This window comes from Lathyrus oleraceus, chromosome 7 (assembly GCF_024323335.1).
Source record: "Lathyrus oleraceus cultivar Zhongwan6 chromosome 7, CAAS_Psat_ZW6_1.0, whole genome shotgun sequence".
NCBI classification, from domain to species: domain Eukaryota; kingdom Viridiplantae; phylum Streptophyta; class Magnoliopsida; order Fabales; family Fabaceae; genus Lathyrus; species Lathyrus oleraceus.
Window position 1 is genome coordinate 2686738 of NC_066585.1, and position 14925 is coordinate 2701662.

The 14925-nt window shown below is 36.2% G+C and overlaps 2 protein-coding genes across 2 annotated transcripts; one reads left to right on the plus strand and one right to left on the minus strand.

The window, feature by feature from the left end:
- Window positions 1-9058: 9058 nt before the first annotated feature.
- On the plus strand, window positions 9059-11953 carry LOC127105228 (ADP,ATP carrier protein ER-ANT1). The gene is made up of 4 exons (XM_051042392.1): window positions 9059-9295; window positions 9558-9844; window positions 10367-10738; window positions 11262-11953. The coding sequence occupies exons 2-4, from the start codon at window positions 9581-9583 to the stop codon at window positions 11571-11573; spliced, it is 948 nt and encodes a 315-aa protein (XP_050898349.1). The 5' UTR covers window positions 9059-9295; window positions 9558-9580; the 3' UTR covers window positions 11574-11953.
- Window positions 11954-12443: 490 nt separating this feature from the next.
- On the minus strand, window positions 12444-14737 carry LOC127105227 (tubulin beta chain). Its single transcript, XM_051042391.1, has 3 exons — window positions 13761-14737; window positions 13390-13659; window positions 12444-13280 (listed from the first exon to the last, which is right to left on the minus strand). The coding sequence occupies exons 1-3, from the start codon at window positions 14152-14154 to the stop codon at window positions 12607-12609; spliced, it is 1338 nt and encodes a 445-aa protein (XP_050898348.1). The 5' UTR covers window positions 14155-14737; the 3' UTR covers window positions 12444-12606.
- Window positions 14738-14925: the final 188 nt, after the last annotated feature.

Below are 14925 nucleotides of genomic sequence, written 5' to 3' on the forward strand. Positions count from 1 at the left end.
AAATTGAGTTGGAAGACCAATGGTTAGAAATGAAGATTGAAAAATGTTTACCCGAGTAATAGGTTGTTTCAAAATTGAAAGGGATGTCTCCAATGCATGAGCCATTTAGCATAATAAGACAATGTTATTGGTCAATGGTTTAATATTTAGTAAATTACGTTAAGGGGTATTATACAAGTGTAATTTTAATTTTGATTAAAGGATAATTTAGGGTGTTATTAAGCATGTTCCATTATTAGTTAGGTAGTTAATCTAACTTATAAAAGAATTATATGATGAATTCGCCCCTTTAGGCTTAAAGAATCAGGGACAATTTTGACTATTCAATTCAAATTCAAATTCAAATTACATTATAATTATATATTTTGACATTTATTAAGTTATTACAAATTACACTACAATCAATATATTTTGACATTTATTGAGTTACCACAAATTACACTGCGTGAAAAACCCAAAAACCAAAAACTTTTTGCAATGTATTACATTTATGGTACACAACTCACAATACGCCTCAACCACCAAAATTCAGTCTTTTTAAAGACATCATCCCAACTTTATAACACATAATTTTCTATGAATCTATTATTGTGATTGTGAAAAAATCGACACTACTAAACTCAATAAAATATTATTGAGTTTGACAGGGGTAGAACATAAGAAGATGAGAAGAGAAAAAAGCCGACAAGATACCACCACTACAAAACATGCTGAAAACAATAGAGGAAGAAGAAGTTCTAACGGGAAAAAATCCAATCAGACCAGTCAACTTTTTCTTGGAGATCCACCGCTCTGGAATAATTGTTCACCGTTCAAACGACATCCCCTACCTTTCGTCCTCACCGGAACATGCTGCTCGCGCCATCATTTATCGTCAACTCCAATCCGTAGTCACCACCACTGAATGCTATCAAGCCATTGTGTCTCACCCTCACGGGACTGCAATGCTCAATACCAGACTTCCATTGTTCACCATGTCGAGCATACCACTGTATAATATTGAACCGCCGACAAAAATCAAAATGGTAGCTTAATTTTTTTCTCTTTAAATATAAATTCGAAATCGAGTGTGAATCAAGATAGGGTGTTTGAGGTGAGGGAAATAAGTTCGTTAAACAATGAATTATGACACTAACAATTAACATGGTTATTTAGTATGCTTTTATTTTAGTGGATTTATTTTCCATCTTCTATGTAGCTTGTTTCATTCATTATTTTTGTGACTAAGTTTGTTGTGATCATGTTGTAAGGCGATTAGAAAATTCACCTGAACATCTTTGGAAACAATATTACAACTTTAAAGTCGGTCTTATCAATGTGATAAAATAAAATACATGAAAGTGTTATTTATTTGCTTCAAGTCTTAATAATACACTATCGTGCTACCTCTCACGCTCAAAACAGTTAGTTCGTTTCACAAAGCATATACTAAAACTATAGTGCAGTTGTTGGCTCTTCTGTTTTTTATTCTTTCCACGTGTAAATTGTCTGGTTTTGCTAAGCCCCAAAATCACTAAGTTGGTCAACGATCTATGATACAAATAGAATGGTAAAGATAAAGCATCTTCATGAAGTAAAACGAAGAAGACGGTCATGGATAAGCATGGTAAAAAGTGGAAACCCAACTGATTATCCATTATTATGCTCTTAAAGCAGCTCTTTATACAACTCTCATTATAAATCATACTTCACCATTCACATATTTCACTTTTTAAGACCATGGCATTCGTCATAGACCTTATGACGTTCGCCATGAACGTGTAGTGTATAAAAATGAGGAAACCAACTTGTCCAGTCTTCACCCACTTCCCTACTTTTTCTCCACGAATTCCACACGACTTATGGACATTTTCCAGTAGCATATGACTATATATTGATGGTTTTCATCAGATTTCAACATCGAAGTTTGTATGCACAAGTTTGTTCTTAATTTTAAGCAGAAAATACATTCCAATGTGATAGATTGCTCGCATTGGGATAATATCACACCACAGTTCTTAGGATGTTTTATTGTAAGCTTGGATCAAATTAAGTGTGCCCGCATTAGAAGTTGTTTTATGTTCCGTTCTTTGTACTCAAAATTATTTTCACATTAATTCCAGTTTTTCAGATTCTTTATATAATTTATTTATACTTGTTTTGAAATTTATTCACTTGCAATGTTGCTGTTAATTTTCATTACCATGAATTGCATGTTTATGTTTAATACCATGTCCGAGTGGACTCGGTAATAAGATGGCGTAAACCTTTTTATAAATTATTTTTTTGGTTTTGATTTTTAATTTTAAATATGAAATTTTTTGCACGAGAGTGAAAGCATTAAGGTATCGAGTCAATACCACGAGAGTGCGAGGCTTGAACCTGATAGTAAAAATTGGACATTAATCATAAATACAGCGAGAGCGTTTTAGGATTAATTATAACTTATTGGTTTTCAAAAAATATTTTCTGATTAAATGGGTTAGTGAGAGCAAACATATGGTCTAGAAGTATATCTAGAGCCAACAACTGTGAGATAAATGTTTTTAAATTAATATTTTTCTACTGAAAAGTGATTTAATACATTAACAAACGTCAATAAATTATTGAGTCCCAGAGGTACACCGAGATCCACATTCCGGTCTCTCGTTTTTCATATTTTTTCTAAACTTTTATTTTAATTTTAGTTTTAATTTTCCATAGATTAATTTTTCATTGGCCTTAGATTTACATAGCACCAATATATAGCGATAAACTTGATTGTTGGTCCCTATGGATTCGATATCTTTTAAAACTATGTGATACAACTATGCACTTGCAGTTAGATAATTCTATAGACTCACTAAGTCGCGATCAAGATGCATAAATAAATAAAGAGACACACAATATATCATAATTCCTCCCAAACTGAGAGTAGTTCAGTCCCCTTGCAGCCCAAAAGATTTTCACTATAATCAATTGATTACAATTTTCTCGATCAAACTATAAAGAGACTTATCCTCAATCCCTCGAGCAAGAGACTTTATTCCTTGAACAACATGTTCATGACTTCCTGCTCAATCTCATGGAGAGAGACTTAATGCTTAATAAAACCATGAAAGATACTTCTTGCTTTGTCCTCAAGAATGAGACTTCAATGCTCAATTTATCCAGAAAGAGACTTCTTACTCTTATCTCAAGCATGAGACTTCAATTTTCAATTTATTCATAAAGAGACTTATTTGCTCAAGCACTCAATAAGAAACTTCATACATATTCTAAACAACAATTTAGGATAGTAATTACAAATGCACTTGATACTCTTATCAGTGGTGCATAGTTACAACACAGATTCTAATGTCCTTAAGATTTATAAGATTAACAATGATAAGAAATCTTAAAACTATATTGTACAAGCTACAAATGTACAAAAGTGTTCTTGATTATATCAGATCCTCTTTGTGTTGTGTGGTTCTCGTTGACAGTTTATTCAAAGACTTCCACGATATTTGAATCTTTAGTGCATTTATATTTTTCAACCAAAGTCAACAAACCCATGTTGATCAACTTGATCAATCATCTCCAGCACCTTTTTCATATCCTCAAACTTTATTTTATAGGATTATAAAAATAGTCGTTGGAAGATTTGAATCATAACGGACAAGCTTGGTGAAGAAGTATGCCAAGAGAGACGTTGGAAACTAGCATCTGGTTTGAAGCTTTGTCCATTGAATAATAACAACACTCTCAGTACCTTTCAAGGTACTATATAACTACCAATAGGGGTGGACATAAACCGCAAACCCGACCCAACCCTTTAATAACCGGAAAAAAAGAAGGTAATGGGCGGGTTCAAACGGTTTAACGGGTCCAACGGGTGATAATAGCGGGTTCAGTTGGTTTTAAATGGGCGGGCCGGGTATCAAATTCTGAACCGTGGGTACCCTAACCCGCCCAAATAGAAAAGCTAAGATATGTCATTTTGTTACTCTTTTACACTCAGTAGTGATATACTTCACACTCACATCCTCACAATTGATAAAAACCCTAGTTCAACTGCCGCCTCCCCTTCTCCTCCTCCACTTTCACCTTCTCACCTCCTTCATCTTACGCCTTCCTTCTACCTTCATAGTGTTGATGCTATATCTTTTGTTGAAGCTATATCCTTCCTTCTTCTTCCTTTTCTTCTTTGCAAGGTTAAAATTTTAATTTTAAATTTTACAATTCTGATTTTGAGTTTAGAGTTCTAACAATTTTTTGTTTTGATTCTTTATTTCATGTTCTCTAATCTTCCATTTCCAGATCAAAGGTAAGGGTTAACACTAACTTTTGAGTTTTTGCTGTGTAGAATGTTTCTTATGGTTAAGAGTTTATAATAGTTAATCATTTGTTGAACCCAATCTATTAGAATAATAAAATGGTAAGATTGAAGCGATCAAAAATCATAATTTTGTTGTACTCTTTGCCTCTCTACATTCTTTTTCACATTACAATAGCCAGAGAAATATGTTGGTTGATGTTGTTTTTTAATATTGTTTTTTATACCGTGGTTTATTTTTCTATCTGATTTGTTATTGTATTGTGTTGGTATTGGAATGTTTTTATTTTATAGAATAAAGTTTAGATTTTATCCCAGAGGTTGATTTTTAGCTGCATTTTGTCCTTATTGGATAAGGTCTCTGGTGTATTTTGTTATTGGATTATTTTGTTGTTATTGGATAAGATCTCTGATATTAGTGCACTGAATTATCAGAAATCATAGGTCCAAAATTATTTTTCTATTTGATCTGTTGGTATACTATGTTGGTATTATTGCATTGATATTGGTCCAATTATTTTGTTGTTATTGATTATTTTGTTGCTATTGGATTAATATTTTGTAGCTGCATTAAATTGAACCAAGACTCGGTGTATGTAAATATTGGTGCCCATGAATTTTCAATTGTTGAAATATGAAGAACTAAACATATTCTTGTTGTTTATGAGAGCAAGTGGTGCAGGAAGACTTGGATGTTTAAATATTTGGCAAACAAGTTTTTGGGAGTTTTAAGAAGTTTGATTTATTAATTTATATTTAAAAAAACAGGTCACTGATACTTGATTTAAACACATAAATGTTCAATATTATTTAGCTCAATCAATAAATTGCAACTTGAATTTTAAATGTGATATTGTTTTATATTTATCAATTTTTAATAGGTTATACAGAACAATAAAATGAATTGTAGTTTTTAAAAACAACATTGTTAAAGTTGTCTATTATTTATAAATGTTGAGTTAAAAATTTAAATTTTGTTAAAAAGTCTTAATTATATTGGGTCTTAAAATTCTACCAACCCAAATAAACCATCAGAATAAACCCGTAACCCGCTAAGACCCAACCCGCTAAAACCGATTTTTAATTTGGGTGGAATTAGGCCTTGATGTTCCATCCGCGGTTTGGGTTGGGTGGTGCTTTTGGGCCCGAACCTGCCCAACCCGACCCGTTGTCCACCCCTAACTACCAACAGACAGAGCATACTGAAGATGTCACATCATTATTTCTTGAGCCTTGAAAACGAAACTCTAGTAGACTTTGTCTAGAATTCAAGAGCTTTGATAAGGCAAGATTGCTTTGGTATAATGTACGAATCAAATGCTCTTCAATCTTTCAAAAGCTGGGTTGTCATCAAAAGCTGGATCGAGACTAGAGTCTGAAGCCTTTAGATGCTAATGAACAACTACAAGTTATAATCAATCAGAATCTGAATCACTTATTTGTGGATCTGAGTCTTTTGATAAGCTTGAAACCTTAGTATAGTTTGACTTCAGAACCTGCACACTTGAACAACTATTATAAAACCCCATTTTTCTTTAAATACATTATTATCATCAAAACCATTTAAGGGCATGAAAAAATCTTGTTCCAACAAATATACCCCTGACGGTTAAAAAAAGCTAAGTTAATATACATATGGCATTCTAGTCGATATACCTCTGGCCTTAAATGAAAGCCTAAGTTAATATACATTTGCATCCCGTTCAAGTTAACATACCTTCGACCTTAAGAGGTTTAGTTAACTTATCCTCGACCAAGTTAGGGTTTTGAATCTATACAGTACAAACCGACTCATTAGGGTTTTGAATCTATATAGTACAAACCTCAACTAAGGATAAGCTAAGATCCGCTTGGGGTCAGTAATTCTATTTGATGTCCATTCAGACAAATCAATTGTTATCAAAGGAAATCAAGAGAATTATGGGGCTACATAGCAAATTCTAAAATGACTAACATAGTCACAACTAAAACAATCTCATAAGGGCTAGAATATTATTGTCAAAGGATCCGGAAACCGTCAAAACATTACAAAAGATATTCGTAAAGGATGACTAACGACAAAACGATTATAAAATAATATTTCGATAAGAACGATCTCTAGTTTTAATTACACCATAAATTCTCGAGCATTGGACCCCAACTCACCTTGGTCATGTAAAGAATGAAGCAAGATATACTCAGGATTTGCCAACATGTGAACATCTGGATCTTTCAAGATTTGGTTACTATTAATATTCGAAAACCCACATGGACTATTACGATCCTAATAACAAGGCCATGCATTTGCATAATTAAAACGGAACTGCAACAGGTCGAGATCCCATTGGGGCTCTCCGACTTCTCCATGTTTATAACCTATTGAGTTCTACGGTGGCAACAGGTCGAAATCCCACAAAGGGCTCTCCGACTTCTCTATGTCTAGAAGACTAGAACCTACTGAGTTCTTCGACACCAACAGATCGAGATCCCACATGGACTCTCTAACTTCTCTATGTTTAGAACCTACTGGTATTATGACGCCAATAGGTCGAGGTCCCATAGGGGCTCCCTGACTTCTTTATGTCTAGAACCCAATGGGTTTTACGATGCCAACGGGTCAGGATCCCACTAGGGATCTTTGAGTTCTCCATATCTAGAATCTACTGAGTTTTACAACGCCAACAAGTCGATATCCCACAGGGGCTCTCCGACTTCTCTATGTCTAAAATCTACCGAATTCTATGACGCCAACATGTTTAGATCCCATAGGGGCTCTCTGACTTCTCTATGTATATAACCTACCGAGTTCTACGACACCAATAAGTCAAGATCCCACACGAGCTCTCTGACTTCTCTACATCTATAACTTACCGAGTTCTACAACGCCAATGGGTCAAGATCCCATAAGGGCTCTCTGACTTCTCTATGTCTAGAACCCGTCGGGTTCCACGACGCTAACGGGTAGAGGTCCCACAAGGGCTCCCCGACTTATCTATGTCTAGAACCCACTGGGTTGTACGATGCCAACGGGTCGAGATCCCATTAGGGCTCTCCGACTTATCCACATCTAGAACCTACCAAGTTCTACAACGCCAACATGTCGGGATCCAACTAGGGCTATCCGACTTCTCCATGTCTAGAACCTACCGAGTTATACTACGCCAATAGGTTGAGATCCCACAAAGGCTCCGACTTCTCTATGTCTAGAACCTACTGAGTTTTACGACACCAACGATTGGGATCCCACTGGGATTCTCCGACTTCTCCATGTCTAGAACCACCTACCGAGTTTCACGAAACCAATATGCCAGTATTCCACATGGACTCTCTGACTTCTCTATGTCTAGAACCTACTAAGTTATACGACACCAATAAGTCGAGATCTCACAGAGGCTCTCTAACTTCTTTATATCTAGAACCTACCGAATTTTTTGACGTCGACAGGTCGAGATCTCACAGGGGCTCTCTGATTTCTCTATGTATAGAACCCACCGGGTTCTACGACGCCAACGAGTCGAGGTCCCACAGGAGCTCTCCGACTTCTCTATGTATATAATCCACCAGGTTATATGACGCCAATGAGTTTAAGTCCCACAGGGGCTCCCTGTCTTCTTATGTCTAGAATCCACCGGGTTCTACAATGCCAACGAGTCGGTATCCCACTGGAGCCCCCCGACTTCTTTATGTCTAGGACCTACCGTGTTCTACGATGACAATAGGTTAAGATCCCAAAAGGACTCTCCGACTTCTCAATGTCTAGAACCTACCAGATTCTATGACGTCAACAACTCAAGATCTCATATGGGCTCTTTGATCTCTCTACATCACGAATCCACCAGGGTTTTCCGACTTCTTCATTAAAATCGTAGTTTTTTTCCCGATTTCATTAAAGTCATAAATCTTCCCAATATGTGCCAAGATGAATCCTTCAGGAACTGATTCATCATCAAGACCACTAATTTACGGGAGCTCACTCAATCAAAATGCATAAAATTAAAGTGCGTGTAGATCAAGTCTGTGCGATTCGGGATAAACTCAAAACCCCTCACCCTTACAAGCCTTGTGTTTTTGGGGTTATGTACATCCCATACATTGTAGTTTAGCAGAGATATTTATTTTTAATGTTGATTGAGATGGTCTTGCAGGAGCCCGAGTGGAACACATAGGTCGGCCCCTGATAGATGCCGGATGACCGAGTTAGTAGTAAATCTTAACGGTTAAGAGGCAGACTAAGGGTCGCATGGAGGTTACAAAATTGATGTTTGAACCGTTACAACTCATGATTAATAGTCATTAGTGGTACAACAGACGTTACCTTGAGCATTCAAGCATGGAAAACGTATGGGTAACTCATGATGACCTATTATGGAAGGAGTTTGAGGATTGAAGGGAAGATTATATAAGAGACTCCAAAAAGAATATCAAGGGAGGAGGACACAAATACAAAGAAGAACCTGAAAAATCACAAAAATGGTGGTCATTCCTCTCTTTTAAAAGAACCTCTCAACAACCCGATTACCATTATATTTTTGATTACAAAAATATTTATCAGAAAGAAATCCTATTACATTTAAATGAATTTCTCATAGTATATATATTAAAATTTCGTAATTTTTTATTTATAAATGAGATATCTTCTACTCGCTAACACCTAAGGAGAGGACTGGAAAATTGTTTCTCAAAAAATTTAACACGGTTGTATTCCGATGGATGAATTCGAATCTATTACGATTTCGTTTATGAATAAAAAACAATGATTTAAAATCCCAAGATAATTATTAACAACGTGCACCTATGGATCACGTGACGTGTTGTTGGGAGTGCAATTGAAAATATTTAAACGAAAAAGATTCCTACCCGCTTCCAAACAAAATCTCGAGTAACGCACCTTTCTCCACACAAAAAGCAAAAACATAATCGCGCTTTTCATTTTAACAAATTCACCAACCTCGCTTCCTCAATTTTTGGCACCGTGAAGATGAAACTTGTTCCATCACCAATGCAATCCAATTGATTCTACCTTTATTCCATTCTCTTCCGGTACTTTTTCATTCCCTTTTCAAACTTTACATTGAATTATTGCCTCCACAATTATTGATTTTTCTTACCGTATTCTGTTTTAATCCATTCAATTATCCCTTTTGATTCATTGCTTGTGATTATTTGTATCGGAAATCTCTGATTTCGTTGTTATTTCTATCAATTTGTGGTGGCATGATGGTTTTTGTTTAGACTTCATATGTGTAGTTGTAGGTGTTAGGTATGTATTCTATTGTTAATCAAGTTTTATTATACTTATCAGGATCAGTGAGGAGAGGGGAAAAAATGGTAAAATCACCACAATATGATAGATTTTCCAAGGATTTTGTAATGGGAGGCGCGGCGGCAATTATATCGAAGAGTGCAGTAGCGCCGATTGAGAGAGTGAAGCTTTTATTACAAAACCAAAGTGAAATGATTAAAAGAGGACAGCTCAAAAGACCATACCTGGGTGTGGCTAATAGCTTTAAGAGGGTCTTCGCGGAAGAGGGTCTGGTTGCCTTTTGGAGAGGTAATCAGGCCAATGTTATAAGATATTTCCCCACACAGGTCAGTTATTCATCTCATAGCATTACCATTATTGCTAAATGTCGTTAGATTTTTACTCCGTCTGTGAGGTAAATGCATTGCAGCCTATTATAGTTTTGTAGCATTCGTGCCAAATTATAAATCATCATAAGAGAGTAAAATAAACACGAATACTTATTTCCTGTGCCGCTAACTAAAAGTTTAGGTCAAATAGTAGAGTATATTCTTGTGTTCTTGCATTTTTGTATTCTCTGTCATCTATGGACCTTAGATATTGGTGTAAGAGTGAATGACTACCAATTTGCTTCCCTTGATCAAACACTGGTTACCTGGGGTCTTGGCGTATCTCAATTTCTTATCTAAAATCACTTCCACCGTTGTTACCCCTTGAAAATGTATGATGAGGTCCAATCTGTTCATTGTTGTTTATTGGCACTTGTATAATAGCCCATACTTTGTATTTCAATCAAATCTTGTGTCTCAATAATGTCTTTTTTTGTTTGTTAGAAATAATGTTTGAGCAAACAGTTAATTGGTCTATAGGCTTTCAATTTTGCATTCAAAGGTTACTTCAAAAGCATCTTTGGATATTCCAAAGAGAAAGACGGGTACATTAAGTGGTTTGCTGGGAATGTTGCTTCAGGCAGTGCTGCAGGAGCGACTACTTCAATGCTTTTGTATCATTTGGACTTTGCACGTACAAGATTGGCTACTGATGCTGTCGTGTGCCATGTTACTGGTCAGCGTCAGTTTAAAGGACTAATTGATGTATATCGTAAAACATTATCAAGTGATGGAATTGCTGGCTTGTACAGAGGATTTGGGGTTTCAATATTGGGAATCACCATGTATCGAGGGATGTACTTTGGGATCTATGACACCATGAAGCCTGTTGTTTTAGTTGGCGCTTTTGAGGTAAACATTTTTACACAATTTTTACTGAAAATTTTGCCATTTATTACCACTCGACGAGTAGTCTGGTTGGTCTGTTCTGTGCTGGTATGCAAGCCAATATTAGAGTTATTCTATACTGTGCTACTTATATTGATTTTTGAAACAATATATTTAGTTTGAAGATGCATCTTCAAGAGTTGGACACATGACAAGTTAGACAGCAGCAATTTGGAAAAATAAGGGCTCATTTACTTGCCTTTTTTAATGTTTTCATTTCCACCGAAACTAAAAAGCATCAAAGAAATCAAGATTCAGTTTTTCACTCAACATTTTCTTTTACAATTTTTCAAAACAAATTCAGTATTTCTAGAAATTTTGAAAATGTCAAAAACGCGTTCTCCCGAACAAGCCTTCCTTATTCTCTGTCACAATGGAGTCTTTTACCTTATTGTTAGCAATTTCAGATAAATTCATAAACCCTTCATAGATATATCCCTTTATTGTATCGCACTTCATTTATAGCCTTTTGATATATTTTCTGCAGGGGAACTTCTTTGCTAGTTTCTTGTTAGGTTGGAGCATCACAACTGTATCTGGTGTCTGTGCATACCCTTTTGACACACTGCGGCGGCGTATGATGCTAACCTCCGGACACAAGATCAAGTATAATAATGCAATGCATGCATTTCGTGAGATTGTTGGACAAGAGGGTTTCTTAGCTCTATTTCGAGGAGTTTCCGCAAACATGCTTCTTGGAATGGCAGGAGCTGGGGTGCTTGCTGGGTACGATCAGCTAAACCGTATCTCATCTAGACACAGCAACAATAATGAAGCAAACCAAAGAGTTCTGAAATAAATGACTGAATCATGGTGGAATTTTCAAGGGAGAAATGCATTTTTGGACCTAAAAAGCATATTTAACAAAAGTAACACAAACAACAAACAGTCTTGTGGAAATGATAGCAGCCAAAGGTACTTGTTCTATAAAAATCGGAACTTCAGCCAGAGCTTTGAACATGATTAACTTGGATTTAGGTCCTTAGATTTCATTCTCCCTTTTGTAAACTACAAATTCTTAAATTTAGATAGACTTTAGTGCCTTATTGACACACAAGGAAGGGCAGTTGATGCATATTTAAGACTGCAAATGCAGTCAACTTGTCTGTTCCAATGAATGCTGTTCATATGAGGTTTTTAAACTCATTGCCACACTTCAATTATTTAGTTATTACTATATGCAGATGCTATATCTAGAATTTGCATTGAATAACATCTCAGATAAGAATTTGAGGTAGTTTCATCTGCTTTCCTTTTTTTTTATATACTTTACACAATTTCCGAAACCTCATTATTTGTATATTAGACCACATCACCTGTTGAGGTAAAACAGATACAAAAAATGACTCTGATTTTAAACTTGGTATTCTTAAAATATCAAAATAAAAATTTATTGTTTTTTTAGACAATCCAATCAAGATCGGAGAGCTACCATTCTCATGACTGGGGAAAAAACCGAATGCAGAAAACAATTTGTTCAACTAATCTAGTGTATATATGTGTGATGATTTAGAGGCCGTTTGGAATTTTTTCTTAAAATGAACACTTGTCAAACTTTCTCATATAGCTTATTTAGTTTAATCTGGAAAGCTCAATCACAACTTAATGGTGTTTAGGTCTTAGTGTTAGTGACTGTTATTATATCAAGAAACTGTTATTGAACTGCATAAAATAGTAAATGAAAACAAGTAGAACTGCCAACAACCGCAAACCACAAACGTGACCATACATTTTGGAAACCAAAGAAGTTGAATATATATAATTTTTGATAATCAAAGAACAAATATATTAATGTCTTGCAGTATGCGAAGCATCAAATTTGTAGAACATCTTCAGCTTTGAGCATCCTCTTCTTCTTGGTAATCATCACCGTCTTCATCAACCGGGGCATCTTGGTACTGTTGATATTCAGCTACAAGGTCATTCATATTGCTTTCCGCTTCAGTAAATTCCATCTCATCCATTCCTTCTCCAGTATACCAATGCAAGAAAGCTTTCCTTCTGAACATGGCCGAGAATTGTTCACTCACTCTCCTAAACATTTCCTGTATAGAAGTTGAATTCCCAACAAAAGTCGAAGCCATGGAAAGGCCTCTTGGCGGTACATCACAGACGCTCGACTTCACATTATTGGGAATCCATTCAACAAAATAAGAAGAGTTCTTGTTCTGCACATTCAGCACCTGTTCGTCCACTTCTTTTGTGCTCATTTTCCCTCTGAACACTGCCGAGGCTGTTAAATAACGGCCGTGGCGTGGATCTGCTGCACACATCATGTTTTTGGCATCCCACATTTGTTGTGTAAGTTCTGGCACAGTTAGTGCTCGGTAGTTCTGCGATCCTTGAGATGTCAGAGGAGCAAAACCCACCATGAAGAAGTGAAGTCGTGGAAACGGGATCAAGTTCACTGCTAACTTCCGCAGGTCTGAATTCAGCTGACCTGGGAATCTTAAGCAGCAAGTTACTCCACTCATTGTTGCCGATATCAAATGATTCAAATCTCCAACTGGAAACAAATCGATTTGGTAAAGCATATTCAAGAAGAAAACAGTTATATGCGATCAATTGCCGAATAAATTATATTGTATCTTATACTATATGTTATAATTACTTACAGCTTGGTGTGGTGAGTTTGAGGGTTCTGAAACAGATGTCATAGAGTGCTTCATTATCAAGGACCATACATTCATCGGAGTTTTCGACCAATTGGTGAACAGAAAGTGTTGCATTGTAAGGCTCAACAACAGTGTCTGATACCTTTGGTGATGGAAAGACAGAGAAAGTGAGCATCATTCGATCAGGGTATTCCTCTCTGATCTTTGAAATCAGCAGAGTTCCCATTCCAGAACCTGTTCCTCCTCCCAAAGAGTGGCACACTTGAAATCCTATATTTATCAATCACAAAAACCAACATCTTTAATTAAATTCTGCATATTATTTTAATGAAACAGTATAGTATTGTGTCTACCAGAAGAAGTTTGGTTACCTTGCAAGCAATCACAATTCTCAACCTCCTTCCTTACTACATCAAGAACAAAGTCAATGAGTTCAGCACCCTCGGTGTAGTGACCCTTGGCGAAATTGTTTCCGGCACCAGACTGTCCAAATACAAAGTTGTCTGGTCGAAAAATCTGCCCGTAAGGACCGGTGCGGACGGCGTCCATGGTGCCTGGCTCAAGGTCCATAAGCACTGCACGTGGCACGTAACGACCAGTGGATCCTTCATTGTAATAAACATTCACTCTTTCGAGCTGAAGTTGAGAGTTCCCTATGTATTGTCCTAAGGGGTCAATCCCGTGTTCATCGCATACCACTTCCCAGAACTTTGTTCCTATTTGGTTTCCACACTGTCCTCCTTGAATGTGAAGAATCTCACGCATTTTCAGCACTAAATATCTAACTGATTTAGCAGTTGCGAAATGGAAACTAAACTGATTTTTCAACTGTCAAATTCTCTCCCTCTACCAGAGCTTGAACTTGGAAGAAGCAAAGGTTGGTTTGGTTGCATATTTATAGTGGAGGGTGAGCATGAGATCACATGGTGGATGATTGCCAGATGTAAGCCAGTGCTTGCAACACCGCCGGCCTATTCTACATTGCTAAGAAAGTCCACATCATTTTATTTGATGTAGTAATAGTAATAGTAACAAACATCACTGACATAGAGCAACTTGATAATAAGATATTAAGTTTATTTTGGGTTAGCTCTTGTCACTTTTTGTTTATTAGTATAATAATATCAGCATCTCTTTTGACAATATCAAGGGTGATGCCACTTGGGAGGCCTAAACGGCGTTTCTCTTGTCCATTTTCATTCCGAGAGAAAAAAATGGTGATGAAAGAGTTAAAAGAAAGTGACAGAGAGAGGAGACAGGATTTGAGGATTTGGGAGTACAAATCGTAGTCAAGAGTTAGGGAAAAAAGCTTGAACTATTCCACTTTGGGTTCTAGGAACTCAATTCACAAACAAAGCCTGCAATTTTGAAGAAAAAAACAACCAAGTTTTAGATATGGTTTAATAGAACTTTTTTGTTTGAACAAGTATATATTTTCATTTTGAAGTGGTCAATATCGAACTCTCAACTTGACTTCCTTATTACTTACTATACATTGATTTCTTGAAGAATTAACACACGCACAAACAAGCACAA

Bases quoted from the DNA above. Each gene is read 5' to 3' on its own strand.
- LOC127105227 (XM_051042391.1), bottom strand. From the start codon at position 14,154: ATGCGTGAGATTCTTCACATTCAAGGAGGACAGTGTGGAAACCAAATA. The intron at 13,660-13,760 runs GTAACCAAACTT...TGATAAATATAG, and splicing joins GAATTGTGATTGCTTGCAAG to GATTTCAAGTGTGCCACTCT. The intron at 13,281-13,389 runs GTAAGTAATTAT...ATTTGTTTCCAG, and splicing joins CAAACTCACCACACCAAGCT to TTGGAGATTTGAATCATTTG.
- LOC127105228 (XM_051042392.1), top strand. From the start codon at position 9,581: ATGGTAAAATCACCACAATATGATAGATTTTCCAAGGATTTTGTAATG. The intron at 9,845-10,366 runs GTCAGTTATTCA...ATTGGTCTATAG, and splicing joins TAAGATATTTCCCCACACAG to GCTTTCAATTTTGCATTCAA. The intron at 10,739-11,261 runs GTAAACATTTTT...TATTTTCTGCAG, and splicing joins TTTTAGTTGGCGCTTTTGAG to GGGAACTTCTTTGCTAGTTT.